General features: G+C 40.6%; 1 protein-coding gene across 2 annotated transcripts in view; it reads left to right on the forward strand.

Moving 5' to 3' along the window:
* Nucleotides 1-255: 255 nt before the first annotated feature.
* Nucleotides 256-14,055, forward strand: part of SESN1 (sestrin 1) — an 82,280-nt gene continuing 68,480 nt past the window's right edge. For both annotated transcript variants that reach the window (XM_068408239.1, XM_068408246.1), the window contains exon 1: nt 256-972. In XM_068408239.1, coding sequence (XP_068264340.1) covers nt 691-972 — 282 coding nt within the window. In that variant the 5' untranslated portion in view covers nt 256-690. The remainder of the gene's footprint in view (nt 973-14,055) is intronic.

Consider the following 14,055-nt stretch of genomic DNA (forward strand, 5'->3'; position numbering starts at 1 on the left):
GCCCCCGCAACGCCGGGAGGCAGCCCCGCGCTGCGCCCCCCGCTGCCTGCCGGGACATGTAGTTCCCCTCCGCGGGCGCAGCGCCGCCCTTCGCCCGGACTACACATCCCAGCGCCGCCCTGCCGGCGCTGCCGCTCCCCGCCTCGATTGGGCCCCCGGCAGCGAGAGCTGAAGGGCGATTGGCTGGTGGGCGCGTCCGTTCGTGTGGGCTCCCCGTGTTGGGCGGGACTAGTTCCTGCCCTTCCGTCACCCCGCCCTGGGTGAGGGGTTCGCTGGGGGTCTGTGGCGGCTCGGCCCCGCCGGTGGAGGGCTGAGGGGGCCGCCCCGCGCCGCGGCGGAGAGGCAGGGCCGGGCCGTCCTGTCCTCTTCCCTCCATGCCTGGGGCGGGGAGGAGGAGCCGCTGGCGCCGCGGGGTGGTGGCTGCCCCGCTCCCCACCGGGAGAGGCGAAGCCCCAGCGGCGCTGCTCGCTCGGCAGCCCCGGCGGCGGTAGGCGGCGGTTGTCGGGGGCGCCCGCCGGGGCTGAGGTAGCTCCCGCCTGGCCTGCCCCTCATGCGGCGGCGGCAGCGGTCTCTCCGCTCGCCGCCGCGTTTGTCGTCTTTGTGGGCGGGTTGGCGGCTGTCGGGAGCCCGCCATGGGGCGGCCGCGTCGGGGCTGCTGAGGCGGCGGTGGGGAAGCAGCCGGACGGCCCCATGGAGGAGCGGGAAGGCGACGTGCGCTGGGACGGGCTGTGCAGCCGCGACGCTGCCACCCGCGCCGCCGCTTTGGATAACATCGGGCAAGCCGTGCTCCGCCGTAGCGAGACCATCGCTCCCGTGGCGGCGGTGCCGCCTACCCGGGCCGCCGACGGGCTCTTGGTTCCTGCCGCCCGCGACGGGCTGAGCGAGGTGCTGGCCCGGCTGCTGATGCTCTCCAAGCGCTGCCCCTTCCCCGACGTGAGGGAGAAGAGCGAGGCGATCCTCAGCGGGGCGCAGGTAAGCACGGCAGACCCCACCTTCGCCCCGCTCCCCGAGGGCGGCCGCGGGGCTCTCCCGGCTCCGTCCCCACGCAGAAACCCTCGATTTTCAGCTGTGCAACGGGGTGGGCATCTGACTCCGGCCGGGCAGATTTATTCGTGCAGTAATACATACTAAATGCTCCCCCCTCTGCGCGAAGAAACATTTGGAAAAGGGTTATTAAAAGGCAGGGGGGAAAAGCATCAAGGTTTTGAGTGCACTCCGGCGGAGGGGATTTAGCGATGAATGGCTGGAAAGTGGCTGGTCGTGGGGGCATCCCGAAGGAAGTGCTAAAATGCCAACTTTAATGCTCTAGTTTTGGTCTGTACGACCAATGCTGTGATATCACCGTTGGCTTTAATACAAAAGCAGGAAAGATTTGGGTGTAAACATTCAGGGCTGCCAAGTAAAAATATAAATCGGTATGGGAAGTTTTTAGCTTTTAAAAGCTGTATGAGTTTCAAGACTATTAAAGCAGAGCCTGTCAAAATTCCCTTTTTGTTGTTTTTTGGTAAATGGTTTCTCCACCGGAATCGGCAAGATCAAAACTATTTTCTTATAGCTCATAGGTGGTCTAGCCAGTAGAGGATTACATTTACCGACCTTTTATGCTAACAAAAATAAATGTTACTTTGTACTCTTCCACTGTTACAGTCTAATTATAGTTACTGGTATCACAATTCTCTTGCTTACCTAAAGTTTTTGTGCAAGTCTTGAAATCCTGATGCAGGGCTTGTATCAACAGGTCCAGCAGCACTGCTAAAAATACTACTTTTTGCAGAGTAGGAGAAGGAAATTAAGGTATTTCTTTTAATCACAAGTGAATATGTAAAGCTGTGCTTGGAGTTAGCTGCCTGATTCCCACTGTTGTGCTTTTTCTCCCTGAACAATAACAGGTTTAATATAGGGGAATCTAGGGGAAAATAATAAATAAACATTATATATATGCAATAATATAAAATACACGTATATATGTATTATTTAAAAACATATATTATAATATATATAAAATACACATATATTTGTATTTTAAAGGAACTTGTACATAGATCAATTTTTGCTCTGTCCTACTTTGAAGTGGTTCAAAGAAATTCTGGATTTGGATTATTGAAGCTGAAGGAGGCTCTGTTTATTTTGTGTAACTTCTCAGTAGTGTGCAATGTGATAAATGCAGTATAATTTAATTTATTTTATATGGTTTGGGCTGTATGGGGCATTTTTCTCAAAGCAGATTTTGCCCATAGAAGCTGTACATACAGCATATGGCCTATGTGAAAGGCTTGACAGCTATACTGCTTTTCTTTAAAAACCCAAACTAGCAACAGCAACAAAAAAAAAAAAACCACTGAACAACTTGAATATTAAATTGAAAACTTAATCTGGCATCTTTGCATCAGCATCTTCCCTGTTAAAGATTCAAATGAGAAGTGAGCCCATTACCAGGGAGAACAGTGAGTCACTGGAACAGACTGCTATGAGAAGACTTGGTTTTTATCAGGCACAAGTATTGAGAGTCTATTCAAAGGCCAAAAAGGTGGTGATCTCTCACCTAAGTCTTGGAGGAGGACAGAATATATGATCTGATGACTCCCTGTAAGGTTTTATATATGAAGTTATTGGCATGTTCAAATATTAGTCTTGTTTAGAAACTTTGTTACTGACTTTTTTTAAATAGGCCAAAAAGTTCTGGCAGAAAATAAATCCATCTTGATACAGCAAGTGCAAGTTCCAATCCCATGATCATAGCTGGCTTGATTAATAATAATAGACATGAAAGATATAATAGATATGAAACCAACTGTATACACACAAGCTGCAGTAAAAGTTTAATAACCAGTTAAGCAAAATAAAATCAAATACAACATTACTTTAAGAAAATCTTTAAAAGTTGCTTTTGTAACTTTTCTTTTTAGGGAGTAGGTCTAAGAGAGAAGTATTCTGTATTGTATGAATATAGAGTGGCAAGTCTTAGTCCTTATGGCTGTACTCATAAATGAAAATTTTTATTGTAATCTTTGGATCCGCATTTGTGGAAGAAAGAATCCAATCCAAGTACTCAATTTTGGATGTTGCAGACTATTGTCAGGCATGAAATGGTTTTCTGTTGATTTCATGGCCAAGAGGAATTTTATTCAAATCTCTGCAGTGATGATGGCAGATAAAGAAACCGTTAAATATAATTGTCCCGTGGAACTCATAACTTTCAGCAGTGATTCTAAAAGTAAATAGCTTAGTAACATCATAAAAATGTGAAATCCTATTCAGAACAGTATCAATGCTTAAAGGACTCACTTGTATTACTTTATCTTCCTGTTTTGGGATATGAAACAATCTTTAAGTCCACAGCAATATGTACCATTATGCTGTCTAAACCTTATTCTCTGCCAAGTTATTAAATGACATAGAGCCCAGGGCAGGAGAGGCAACTTTGAATCCAAAGGTTCTTCTGGGAACTGGTGCTGCCCTCCTCTCTCCCGGGGGATGGTCCAACTCAGACTAGTAGTTTGAGCCTGGACTGATGATGATGATGATTATTATTATTATTGTTATTATTATTTCCTTCCCATGAAATGGAGAATTGTAAAATGTGCTTTCTTCATCTTTCTGCCCTGCATACAGGATAGGTCTGTGAGGAAATCAAAGATTTGATTCTTCCATGTGATCTGCTAGCTATTTCTTTCTGGGGCTAGTGCCCTCTTGCCTGTTGAGGTAATCAACAAATATTTAGGCATGAGCAACTATGCTGCTGGTGTTTTTACAGCTTTGTGTCTGGAGCAAGTTGGTAGAATGCATTATATGGCTGGTGTAAGCTGCAGGCTTGGCAACAGCCTGTGTCAGCATGGCATCCCTCTGAGCCTGCCTTTGTTATGGTCTTTTTTTTTTTTTCTGGAGAAAAATTCCTCTGAAATATGGTGGAATCCTAAGTTTGCAACTTTCTTCTTTGCTATTAATAAATAGTATTATTAATGCTAATATTAATAAATAGTATTGCTTGTATCAGAATCTATAAAAATAAATTATTGCTTAATGTAAATTCCTGTTGATTTGACTTATATTCAGGATAATGAGTTTCTTGTTGTAGGCTATATATATTTTTATATATAATAATATATATTTTTTTTTTAGCCTAAGAGAATGTATCTAATTTCTCATTTAGATTAGACAAGTTGTTTTTGTAGGAATTATTACAAAGACAGTATCAGCAAACTAGCCCTCTTTTTTCTAATTAAGGCTTTCTTGCTTTTATTAATAAAAGCAAGGTCGCTAAAGTCACTTTGGCCAAATATATATATTTTTAAATATTATAAAGATATTTCAATTGCAATGCTTTAACCAAATTAAAAGAGTTTGAATGTTTGCATAGGAAAATATTTGATGAGTGTTTTTTGAGATAAGACCCCAAATATAACATAGCTCTTTGATAACTTCTTGCATATGTGGTATTTTGCATGTATCTATAGTATATTGCTTATGACCTTGCAGAATAGCGGGTTGTTCCACCTAGTATGCTAGTCTGCACACCAACACAAATGTATAGGGAATGAACAGCAGTGGAAGGTCTTAACACGTGATAATTGAAAGTATTCTGCCCAGTCTCAATCAGATCAATTAGATGTATGTGACTGGAATATAAATACAAGGTGTATGTCAGTAGCTGCAGAAGAATCATAGAAGGTATGAGATTTGCTAGTTAAAATCTCTCATAACCATCCAATGTCTTTAGGAAAAGACTGAGCAGAACATACTGCTCTGCTTAGGTATGTAAATTCCTAAAAATGGTCTTTTAGATTAACAAAGAGAATGCCTAGATGGGAGGCAGGTTCTGCAGGAGTGACCACAAGATGAGAGCCTACACAGGATAAAAGATGACAGAACAGCGGAATAAAACGCACAAATGTCAAAAAGCTTAGAATATGGCACGTAAAGCTTGATTGGGGTGCAGACATAAGGAAGAACGAAACTGGTCTCAACCTCTTTCAGAAGTAATTTAATAGTACCGAACGCTTTCACTGAAAGGGAAAATTAATAATGAAAAAAAGAACTTTGCTTTCTATTGATCTCTTCATTGATGTAAACATAAGAAACACAGAAAATGGGAAACTGTGTTGCTGAAGATGCGCACGAAATGCACGAAGACGCATGAACAAAACTGGGACAGTCAAATACATAACGAGGTATACCTAAAAGGGATATTGGAAGAAAGCAAGAAATAAAAGATTCACAGATTAATGGATTAACAGATAACACTGAGGTGATTGAAATGTTCTCTGAAACCGTTAATCCAGCCTGTGTAGTTAATAGCTGTGATAAAAGTGTAAATAGTACTCGGCCTAGAGTAGGAGGAAAATAACTGTAGATTGCTTGGATAAGCAACAGATTTTCAATCTAGTAGGGCCTGATGAAATTCATTCTGAGGTGCTTAAAAAAAAACCCTAGCTGAAGCAATATCAGACCTGATAGTGGAGGCAAGTAGTAGACTGAAAAAGAATACTGGTGCATACCTCTTCTGTATGGGCTAGGTGGGATGGGATGAAGGGGAAGCTGGTGGATTTTAACTTCAGCTCAAAGAAAAAAATACTGGAGCAATGACAAAACACATTTTTAGTGCCTAGAAAAAGAAGTTGAGCAGCAGCCAAAACAGACTTATCCAGACTTCTCAACAAGGCCAAGTGCTGGGTCCTGCCCTTGGGGCACAACAACCCCATGCACCGCTACAGGCTTGGTGAACAGTGGCTGGAAAACTGCCTGGCGGAAGAGGACCTGGGGCTGTTGATCGATGGCTGGCTGAATATGAGTGTGCTCAGGTGTCCAAAAAGGCCAACAGCATCCTGGCTTGTATCAGAAATAGTGTGGCCAGCAGGACTAGGGAAGTGATCATCCTTCTGTACTCGGCACTGGTGAGGCCGCACCTCGAATACTGTGTTCGGTTTTGGGCCCCTCACTACAAGAAAGAGATTGAGGTGCTGGAGAGAGTCCAAGGAAGGGCAATGGAGCTGGTGAAGGATCTGTAGAACAAGTCTTATGAGGAGCAGCTGAGGGAACTGGGGTTGTTTAGTGTGGAGAAAAGGAGGCTCAGGGGAGACTTCATTGCTGTCTACAGGTACCTGAAAGGAGGTTGTAGCGAGGAGGGTGTTAGTCTCTTCTCCCAGGTATCAAGTGATAGGATGATAGGAAACTACCTCAAGTTGTGCCAGGGGAGGTTTAGATTGGATATCAGGAAAAATTTCTTGACTGAAAGGGTTATCAAGCATTGGAACAGGCTGCCCAGGGAAGTGGTGGAGTCACCATCTCTGGAGGTATTTAGAAGACTTGTAGATGTGGTACTTAGGGATATGGTTTAGTGGTGGACTTGGCAGTGCTAGGTTAACGATTGAACTTGATGATCTTAAAGGTCCTTTCCAACCAAAGCAATTCTATGATTCAGGATAAATTATTTTAAATCCAGCATTTCTACTTTTTCTACGACGGAGTAATAGGCCTTGTGGTGCAGAGAGGTGCTATAATGTTAATATGTTAATATATTGGTATCCTCAATATTCACATGATATTCTCACAAGCTAAGGAATTATGATCTAGAAGCTACTGTGCAGTGAGTAAAATTAGCTGGAAAACCATCCCCAGAAGGTAAGCAAGGTCAGATAGCAAGTACTTGGTACAAATTCTACAAGGTCCTGTCCAGCACGATCTTGATTAGCAAAGTTTTGCACTTGTTGAATTGGAGATTACAAGCTGTGAGGGAAAGTAAGAATACTGGAGAGCAGCCACAGAATTTAAAATTACATTAATAGTTAATGGGAGCTTGTGTCTTATCTTCTAGACCTCTGATTTTTTTGTGAAGAAAGTTCTAAGAAATTGTTGGTGGTACAGTCAGCTAAAAAGGAGGCTAAGACAGTATGTTCCCAAATAAATGGGGGATGAAGGGGGGATGAAAAGACTGCTGCAGAGAGGAAGGAAATATGAGCTAGAATGAATGATTGGTTGACCCAAATTCCATCAAGACTTTGGTTAGATGTTTGGGGGAAAATTTCAAGGATTAGGATAGTAAAGCAATGGCATAAACTATCCAGTGATGTTCACCACTAGAACTCTTTGTCTAAACTGTTCTTAAACATCATGTAGGAGTGATACGCTTATTTGATCTCTCCCTGGGAAATGCAGAACATTGCTAACTGGATGATTTTTCCTTCCAGCCTCTTTTTCTGTGTTTTGTATTGGTAACTGCTTGGAGGGATGTACCCTCTAAGTGCTTTCCCTTTAATCTCCAGGACCGTATTTACCAGAAACTTTTATTTACCACTGGAACTTGTGGTCTGGAACCTCTGTCTCTTACTGAAAAGCAGCAGGTGGGCTTGGAAGGACTTCGAGTACCTCCTTGTTTTCTCAGGCTTACTGCTCTAGTGGATAAATGCAACAGAATCCCATAGCTTGCAGAGGGCTGTATGGCACATAACAAGAGAGGGGTCATGTCAGTAGCCAAATATATATACTCTTGTATTATAACCTTTGGGCACTGCCTGTGACCTAGGCTTGCTTGGCAGGGGGCATGGAATGGAATACCCTTACCTTTCTGAATCCTGGCAAAATACTTGTACTTAAATTAAACGAGCATCCAGAAAGGATGGGACGACTTGTAGTCACAGCCAGAGCAGGCATGCTGTCCTCTTCCTCCGCCACAGTTTGTCGGACAAAAAAAGCCTCTGCCAGGAGAGGAGGTAGTGGTTCCCCTGTGTATGTCCATAAAGGATAAAATAGGAGTTACTTTTCCGTTTCATTGCTAGATTTTTCTCACAATAGAGTTCATTAGCTCTTTGCTTTGTGTGTCCACCATGTCCGAGGTCGCTGTTGCATGCTTGTTAAAGAGTAATAGAATGAAACTCAAAACATGTTTCATTTGAGAGCTCCTGGCTCTCAAATGGTTTATCCTGATGACTTTGATATCACAGGAGACTGGCTAACTTTCCAAATTTTTAATCTGTTTTTGGTTCAATGTTTGAGAAATGACTTTATAACTTTGTCTTCAGTCTTTTTAGCCTTCCTGCACAATAGAAGTAACTTTCTTTAGTGAACTTTGAAATCTGTAGCTCTGCAGATCTGTTAGGTTGTGGGATATTTTTTGTCCAACTTAATTTGATGGTGTCCTACTGCATGATAGTGATGTTCCCCTGTGATGCTTACTGTTGGTCAGTCACCATGGAAAGGTGTCTCAGATGAAATTCAGAGTCTGTTTAAGCCTATGAATTTAAATGTAGTATCCTCACTAGTGGTGATGAATCTGATCCATCTGGAAGCTGACTAGTCTCCTTGCACAATGCCAATACCCAATTTGGTTTCTGTTTCCCATAGTACTGTTATGTAAAGTGAATGAAAACATCTTTTTTTTGAGAGTTCACTTCAGAGCAAAAGTATGTTCTGTCTCTTCCAGCCATTAGGTGGAATGGGTTTAATTATGTATTGTAGGGTGCTCCCTTCAAAAACCGCACGTCACTCTGCCAGATTGCTAGTTTAGAGAACATTTGTCTGTTAGGGTTTTTTTTGTGGTGTTCAGATACTCATGCCCTTCTCAATACTGGGAGAGATACTGAAGTAATAACATGATGCACTTAAATGATTATTCTTATTTACAGCTTCTGCTAGCCTACAAAAAGAACTGTGCCTGCACGTATTTATTGTAAACATGTTCTGATGATGGGTCTGTATCATATGTATGTGGCGAGACTGGCTGGAGAAGTTAAGGGAGAAGACTTAATCTTGACATGTCAGGGAATGTTCTGAGCAGGGCTGTGAACATATCTTTTTGAAAACTTAAATTGTCAATAGCCCTTAGATTGCCTTATCTGACTCCTCCCTCCTTCAGCCTACTTGCCTCCTTTTTGAAGGCCTCAGTCTGTTTGTTGAGACACACGAAGGGAAATTTTCTTTTGCTGAGCTTGTCAACTGCAGAAGTGTCGGACCCTGAGAATGTCTTTGGTTGGAATAAAGAGTTGCTTGAAAACAGTGGAGTTTCTCAAAGTGATGTAAAGTGGGATATCTGGGTCACTTCTAGTGCTGTTTCTGTGTTTGGAGCCTTTCCATAATTTTCCATGCTAGCTGTATGCCATTCTTCTTGTATGGAAATGAGCTTTGCTTAGTCAACTTTTTCTTATAATTGTTTGGGATCTGTAAATTTAGGGGTTTACGTGATTCTGCTGAATTGATTTTCAGGACATCATAACTAGAATTTTTATTTTCAAAAGAAGTAAAGAGTGAAGCACACATTTGATAATATTGGCTTGGTTGATTTTTTTTTTTTTTTTGACTGCATTAAAATGCTTTAAACTGAAGAAATCAAAACAAACATTTCCTTATCTCTTATTATTTACTAATGAGGGAAGCAACTGTAGGGTGTGCATTGATGGCTTACATAAAAAAAGGTTTGTTTCCTGATTTTTTTCACAGGAGCTAATATCTAGAGATCTGTAGAAACCAGAAACTCTTCAGCTTGAATGCATTTTGTAAATAACAGCATTTGTTCTCCTGATCTAGCAGTTGCTAAGTCACATGAGGTTTGTTGATTTTTTCTTTTTTTTTTTTTCTGCTTCTTTTTCTAGAGGTAATTCTAGAAGTTGGCTGTTCTTTTAACCTCATAGCTGGAGACGATCCTTTCCAGTCTACACTCATGTATTCTGGTGTCAATTTAGTCCTTTATCTTAAAATATTTTTCTCACTCTGAAACTAACGGTGTATGGGTAGCAGTGATCCTTCCCCTCTATGCATTGATTTTGCTGAAAGTTCTGCTCTGCCTTCAGTTGCCAAAAAGCCAACTTATTTCTTTCTTTTCTTTTTTTAAAAGAAACCCTTATAATTTATTTTCCCTGTTTAGTATGTAAATAACTGTATTCATTTTGGAGTGTTGGCATGCATTTGGATCCTTTTTGCTCACATATGAAGAAATTTTAGGCATCTTAAGGAGATGTTCAATCAAAGAGAAAAGCACTAAGAATTTTGAAAAGTTTAGAAATTAGCATATGATACGCAAAGTACTAAGTAAAAAAATGTATGAACTCCTAGGTTATGTAAAATAATACATCTTCCATTACCTTGACCAAAGTACATTGTTTAAAAGAAAATTACATTGTCTCACTGTGAGAAGTGCAAAGTGAGCATTGAAGAAACACTTGCTGTTTTGTCATCTTGCTCTTGACTTTTTCTTCAGGTCAGGGTTTCTCCTTTTAAAACAAACATAGTGGAAAAGTACTGAATATACCATTGTGGGATAGAAAAATAGTTTTGAAAGGTTGAGTGTATTTTCCTGTGGATACTGAGTGTTTAAATTTCCAAAAATATGGTTTGCTGTCAGTATGGTTTTCTATTCCAGTAAGTTGTTTACAGTTTAAGGGGCAGAGGGGGGAAGAGCTTAGTGCTCTCTCCAGAAATCAAGTGAAACATGAAAATCTTCACTTGGACCTACATACATGAATTAAATCCAAGAAGTTAAGTGGTGGTTTTTCTCTTGTTTACCACTTTCTTGATGTTTCCAATTACTTTGACTTTGGTTTTTTTTTTTCTTTGTGTTTTTTTCTGGAAAGCTTAGGTTAGATTGCTGCCAAAAGTTGGGTTGGGAAGGTGAACTGGTTTAGTTCTATTTAAATCTAGTAAACAATTAACCATTTTTCTTACTTCAGCTTTATGTAGAAACCAAACTTGTACTTTCAAGTCATTTTGGGTCAAAAGTATCACCCAGTGTTGTGTACTAGTGCCTGAACATTACCCCAAAATACATTGGGCTGGTATTTTAAAAATAGAGGTGATGCTAGAATGTGTACTGCTACTTATGTCATGTAATCTGATAGTCTTCCTTCTGTGCAACTACAAGAATTTACTTTCAATCCAGGCATTGTCCTAAAGAGAGGCACAGTGCTTCTGAAAACATATGGTTGTTTTTTACTGTAAATTAATTGGAAATTGTAACTTTTCCATGCTTTCTGGAGTCAGCAATAAGATTTTCTTAGTTGCAAGTCTTTCCTGGCAATTCCTTTGTCTACCTAAATATCTGACTGGCTAAGTTTTGAGACTCAAGGTGTAACAACCTCTTAGTTAAATTTTTGTCCCTGGGGTATTCTTGCTTGCTGCTGCATTGTTTTTAAACAGTTGTTCTTCCAAAACAGGTATTTTAGTTAAGGATTCCTTAACTCCTAGAGAGTAAACATGGAATAATGTATTTGTTCAAAGGAGGAACAGACTTGAAAATGGAAACTTATTTAAAGCTCTAAAGCCTTTCCTGTGTGCTTTTTTTTTTTTGGAGGAGGAAGAGGGGAACCTCTTTTTTGAAATATTTTTTTTTTTCCATTGCATCTTGTTGCTGAGCCGCCACTGTTTCTGGTGTTTTGGTGCAACAAAGCTTCTAGCTTTAAAATGCAGCCTGTTTGCCAACAGCACATTCCACTCAGATTAAACTGTTTGTTTGGATTTTCCATTTATTTAAATTTTAGTTCTAATCTAGATTTGCACTGAATTCTACGTAGAAGAAAGACTGAAGAGAAGGAAAAAGCTTTTCTTAAACTTTCTGTTTCTCTGAATTTCCAATCAATGCTGAGTGCAAACTTATGTCCATTTAACAGTACTAAATAATTGGCAGTTGCCATGCACTTAACGTTTTCTGGAGATCATCATGTTATGAAGATAAGTCCTTATCAGGATTGCTTTTAATATTTGCTCTAACTTCATATATGTCCATTCTGTCCTTCCTGCTTGTGTTACTGAAAAGGTTTTGGAAGCATTGTAACTTTATTTAGATTACTTTTTTTTCCCCAAACAAGTACGTTTATAACAGTTGCTTGTATTTACCTAGAAATTAATGTATAAATAGTGTTCTATATGAGAAGCGTAATTCTGACATTTTTATTGCTACTGTTCAGTTCCAGGACACAGGAAAAGAAGCCAAATGGAAATGGTTTTGTCTGGCTTTTAGAAGGCATATTGGTATCTTGGCTTTTAGTGCTCTTCTAATTATTCAGAACATGGCAACTCTGCTTGGCTGATGTCTGGCATCTGTCGGAAGAAGAGTATGTGTAAATTGGGAAAGTCAAATGTTGCTTCTCTTTTTTTCATTACTTGGTGTCACGTCTTTCTGTTAAGGGATTCAAGTTTTTGGGTAAGGTTTCACTGGGAATGAAAGCTGTATTTTTTAATGCAGAAGATATTTTACATTGTGCAATACAAAAAGTATCTTGAAATTTTAGATTCTAAAGGTAGTAATTAATTCTTTACAGCTTATGCATTAAGTGAATACCTGATACTGAAGCATAGACTGTGTTGTGGGTTTTTTCTACTTTTTAGATATAGCTAGCATGTTTGCTCACACTGGTAAAAGAGACTTGGGGGAAGTAGAGTCTTCATACACTGAATTCAAGGTGCAAATCATTACTGCTAAGGGCAGTGGAAAATACTACTGCTTCACGGTGCTTCCAGCACAAAAATTAATTTTATAGTGATAGGCCATGGTGTGCTTTCCACGTATGTAGCTTACACCTATGTTCCTCCTCTTGGAGCCAGAGGTCTGCATTAGAGGGTTCAGTAGTGCAATGTGTGTCACAGGTTTGCATGTTTTGGGGGAAGGTACAATTCCTGTATCTTAGATCTTCTAGGGTAGGGTAGCCATGTGGCTCAACAGTAGTTCCCAGTAGTAATAAAACTTCATGCATGTGCATGAAAACATGCTAAGATGATTAAGAAGATTCTTCTGAAAATCTCACGTGGAAGCTGAATGACTTGCTGTTCCCTCAAAAATAGTTTATAGAAAAATACTTGGGAAGATGTTCTGAGGTTAAAAGAATAAATTCAGATTTTAATACCATTTTCTAAACCAGTTCTTGATGGGGTTGGGAAACTGAGGATTTCTCTAGATAGACACTCACAAATTGTCTGTTTAAAGATGACTTCAGGAATAAACATGTCTTCTGAGATATAACATCTAATTTTATGTAGGGGGCAGACCAGATGGAGGAACTGTTCTGTCTTATGAAATAACTTACATATGAAGCAAGGCAAGAAGTCCTTTGTTCCAGTTAGTGTGTTCAGTCAGGAAGAAAAGATTCTTGGATTTTAATTTTTAATATTGGTAGACTTCCAAACAGATCTGTAGTGACATATGTACATCAGTAACAGTGTTATTTAAATAAACAAATAGCGTTAAGGTCAAATAGTGGTCAAAAAACCAAATTTTTTCCTCAGAAAACTTAGTAGTTAACTGTAAATGAAAAAATTCCTTTAACTGTAGACTCGCATGACTATGGAGGAAGAATTTTGACAAACTGGGCCTTTGAAGTGGACTGTTCAGTGCCAACACCCCAGAAATAAGACTTGAACTTTTTCACATCGGTTCAGACAGACAGCTCATCTCAGTTCAGCTCATCAGAAATTCCTGAGAGTCATTGTAAATGCTCATTATACAACCTGAGAAGCTTTCTTTGAAGTAAATGGGCAAAATGTAGACATATCCCCAAATCCTTGTAACATCTCATCTATCATCATGCTATCTGGGGACTGTTTGGGACCTTTGTTATTCAGAGCTGGTTACCCAGGTGCCTCAGTGCTTAGCTATTCTTGATAAACCAGACTAATGCTGCAAATCCATCAATGCAGCAATGACAACCAGCTTTTCAGTGCCAGCCCCGTTTAACCCTAGTTTGTAATGGCCTGTTTCAGTTGGCAGTTGTAGCTGCATTTGCACTTTGTTCAGGGATGCTGGCGTGGGAGGGCCAAAGCATTATGTTTCAGTGACAGTTGTAATACCTTGTGCTGAAGATATGGCTTGGTGCAAACTTACCCCAGGTTGTCCTTTGCTAATATAACCTGTCTGGTTCTGTACTGTGTGATGAAGTCTGGTCTGTATGCGGAGATTTTGCTGTAGTAATACTTTGCATCTCTTATTTGCACACAGAGGTTGGCAGAAAGATGCCTTGGTTGGGAGATCAAGTGGGCCAGATGCCAGAGTGGTAATCTGATAGAGGGCCATTCCTATGTTCTCCCAGTCTCATGCAGTAGCAGTCTGCCAAAGCAGAAATCTGGCCATGCTGGTACTTG

The sequence above is a fragment of the Nyctibius grandis genome, chromosome 1 (assembly GCF_013368605.1).
Source record: "Nyctibius grandis isolate bNycGra1 chromosome 1, bNycGra1.pri, whole genome shotgun sequence".
Classification (NCBI taxonomy): domain Eukaryota; kingdom Metazoa; phylum Chordata; class Aves; order Nyctibiiformes; family Nyctibiidae; genus Nyctibius; species Nyctibius grandis.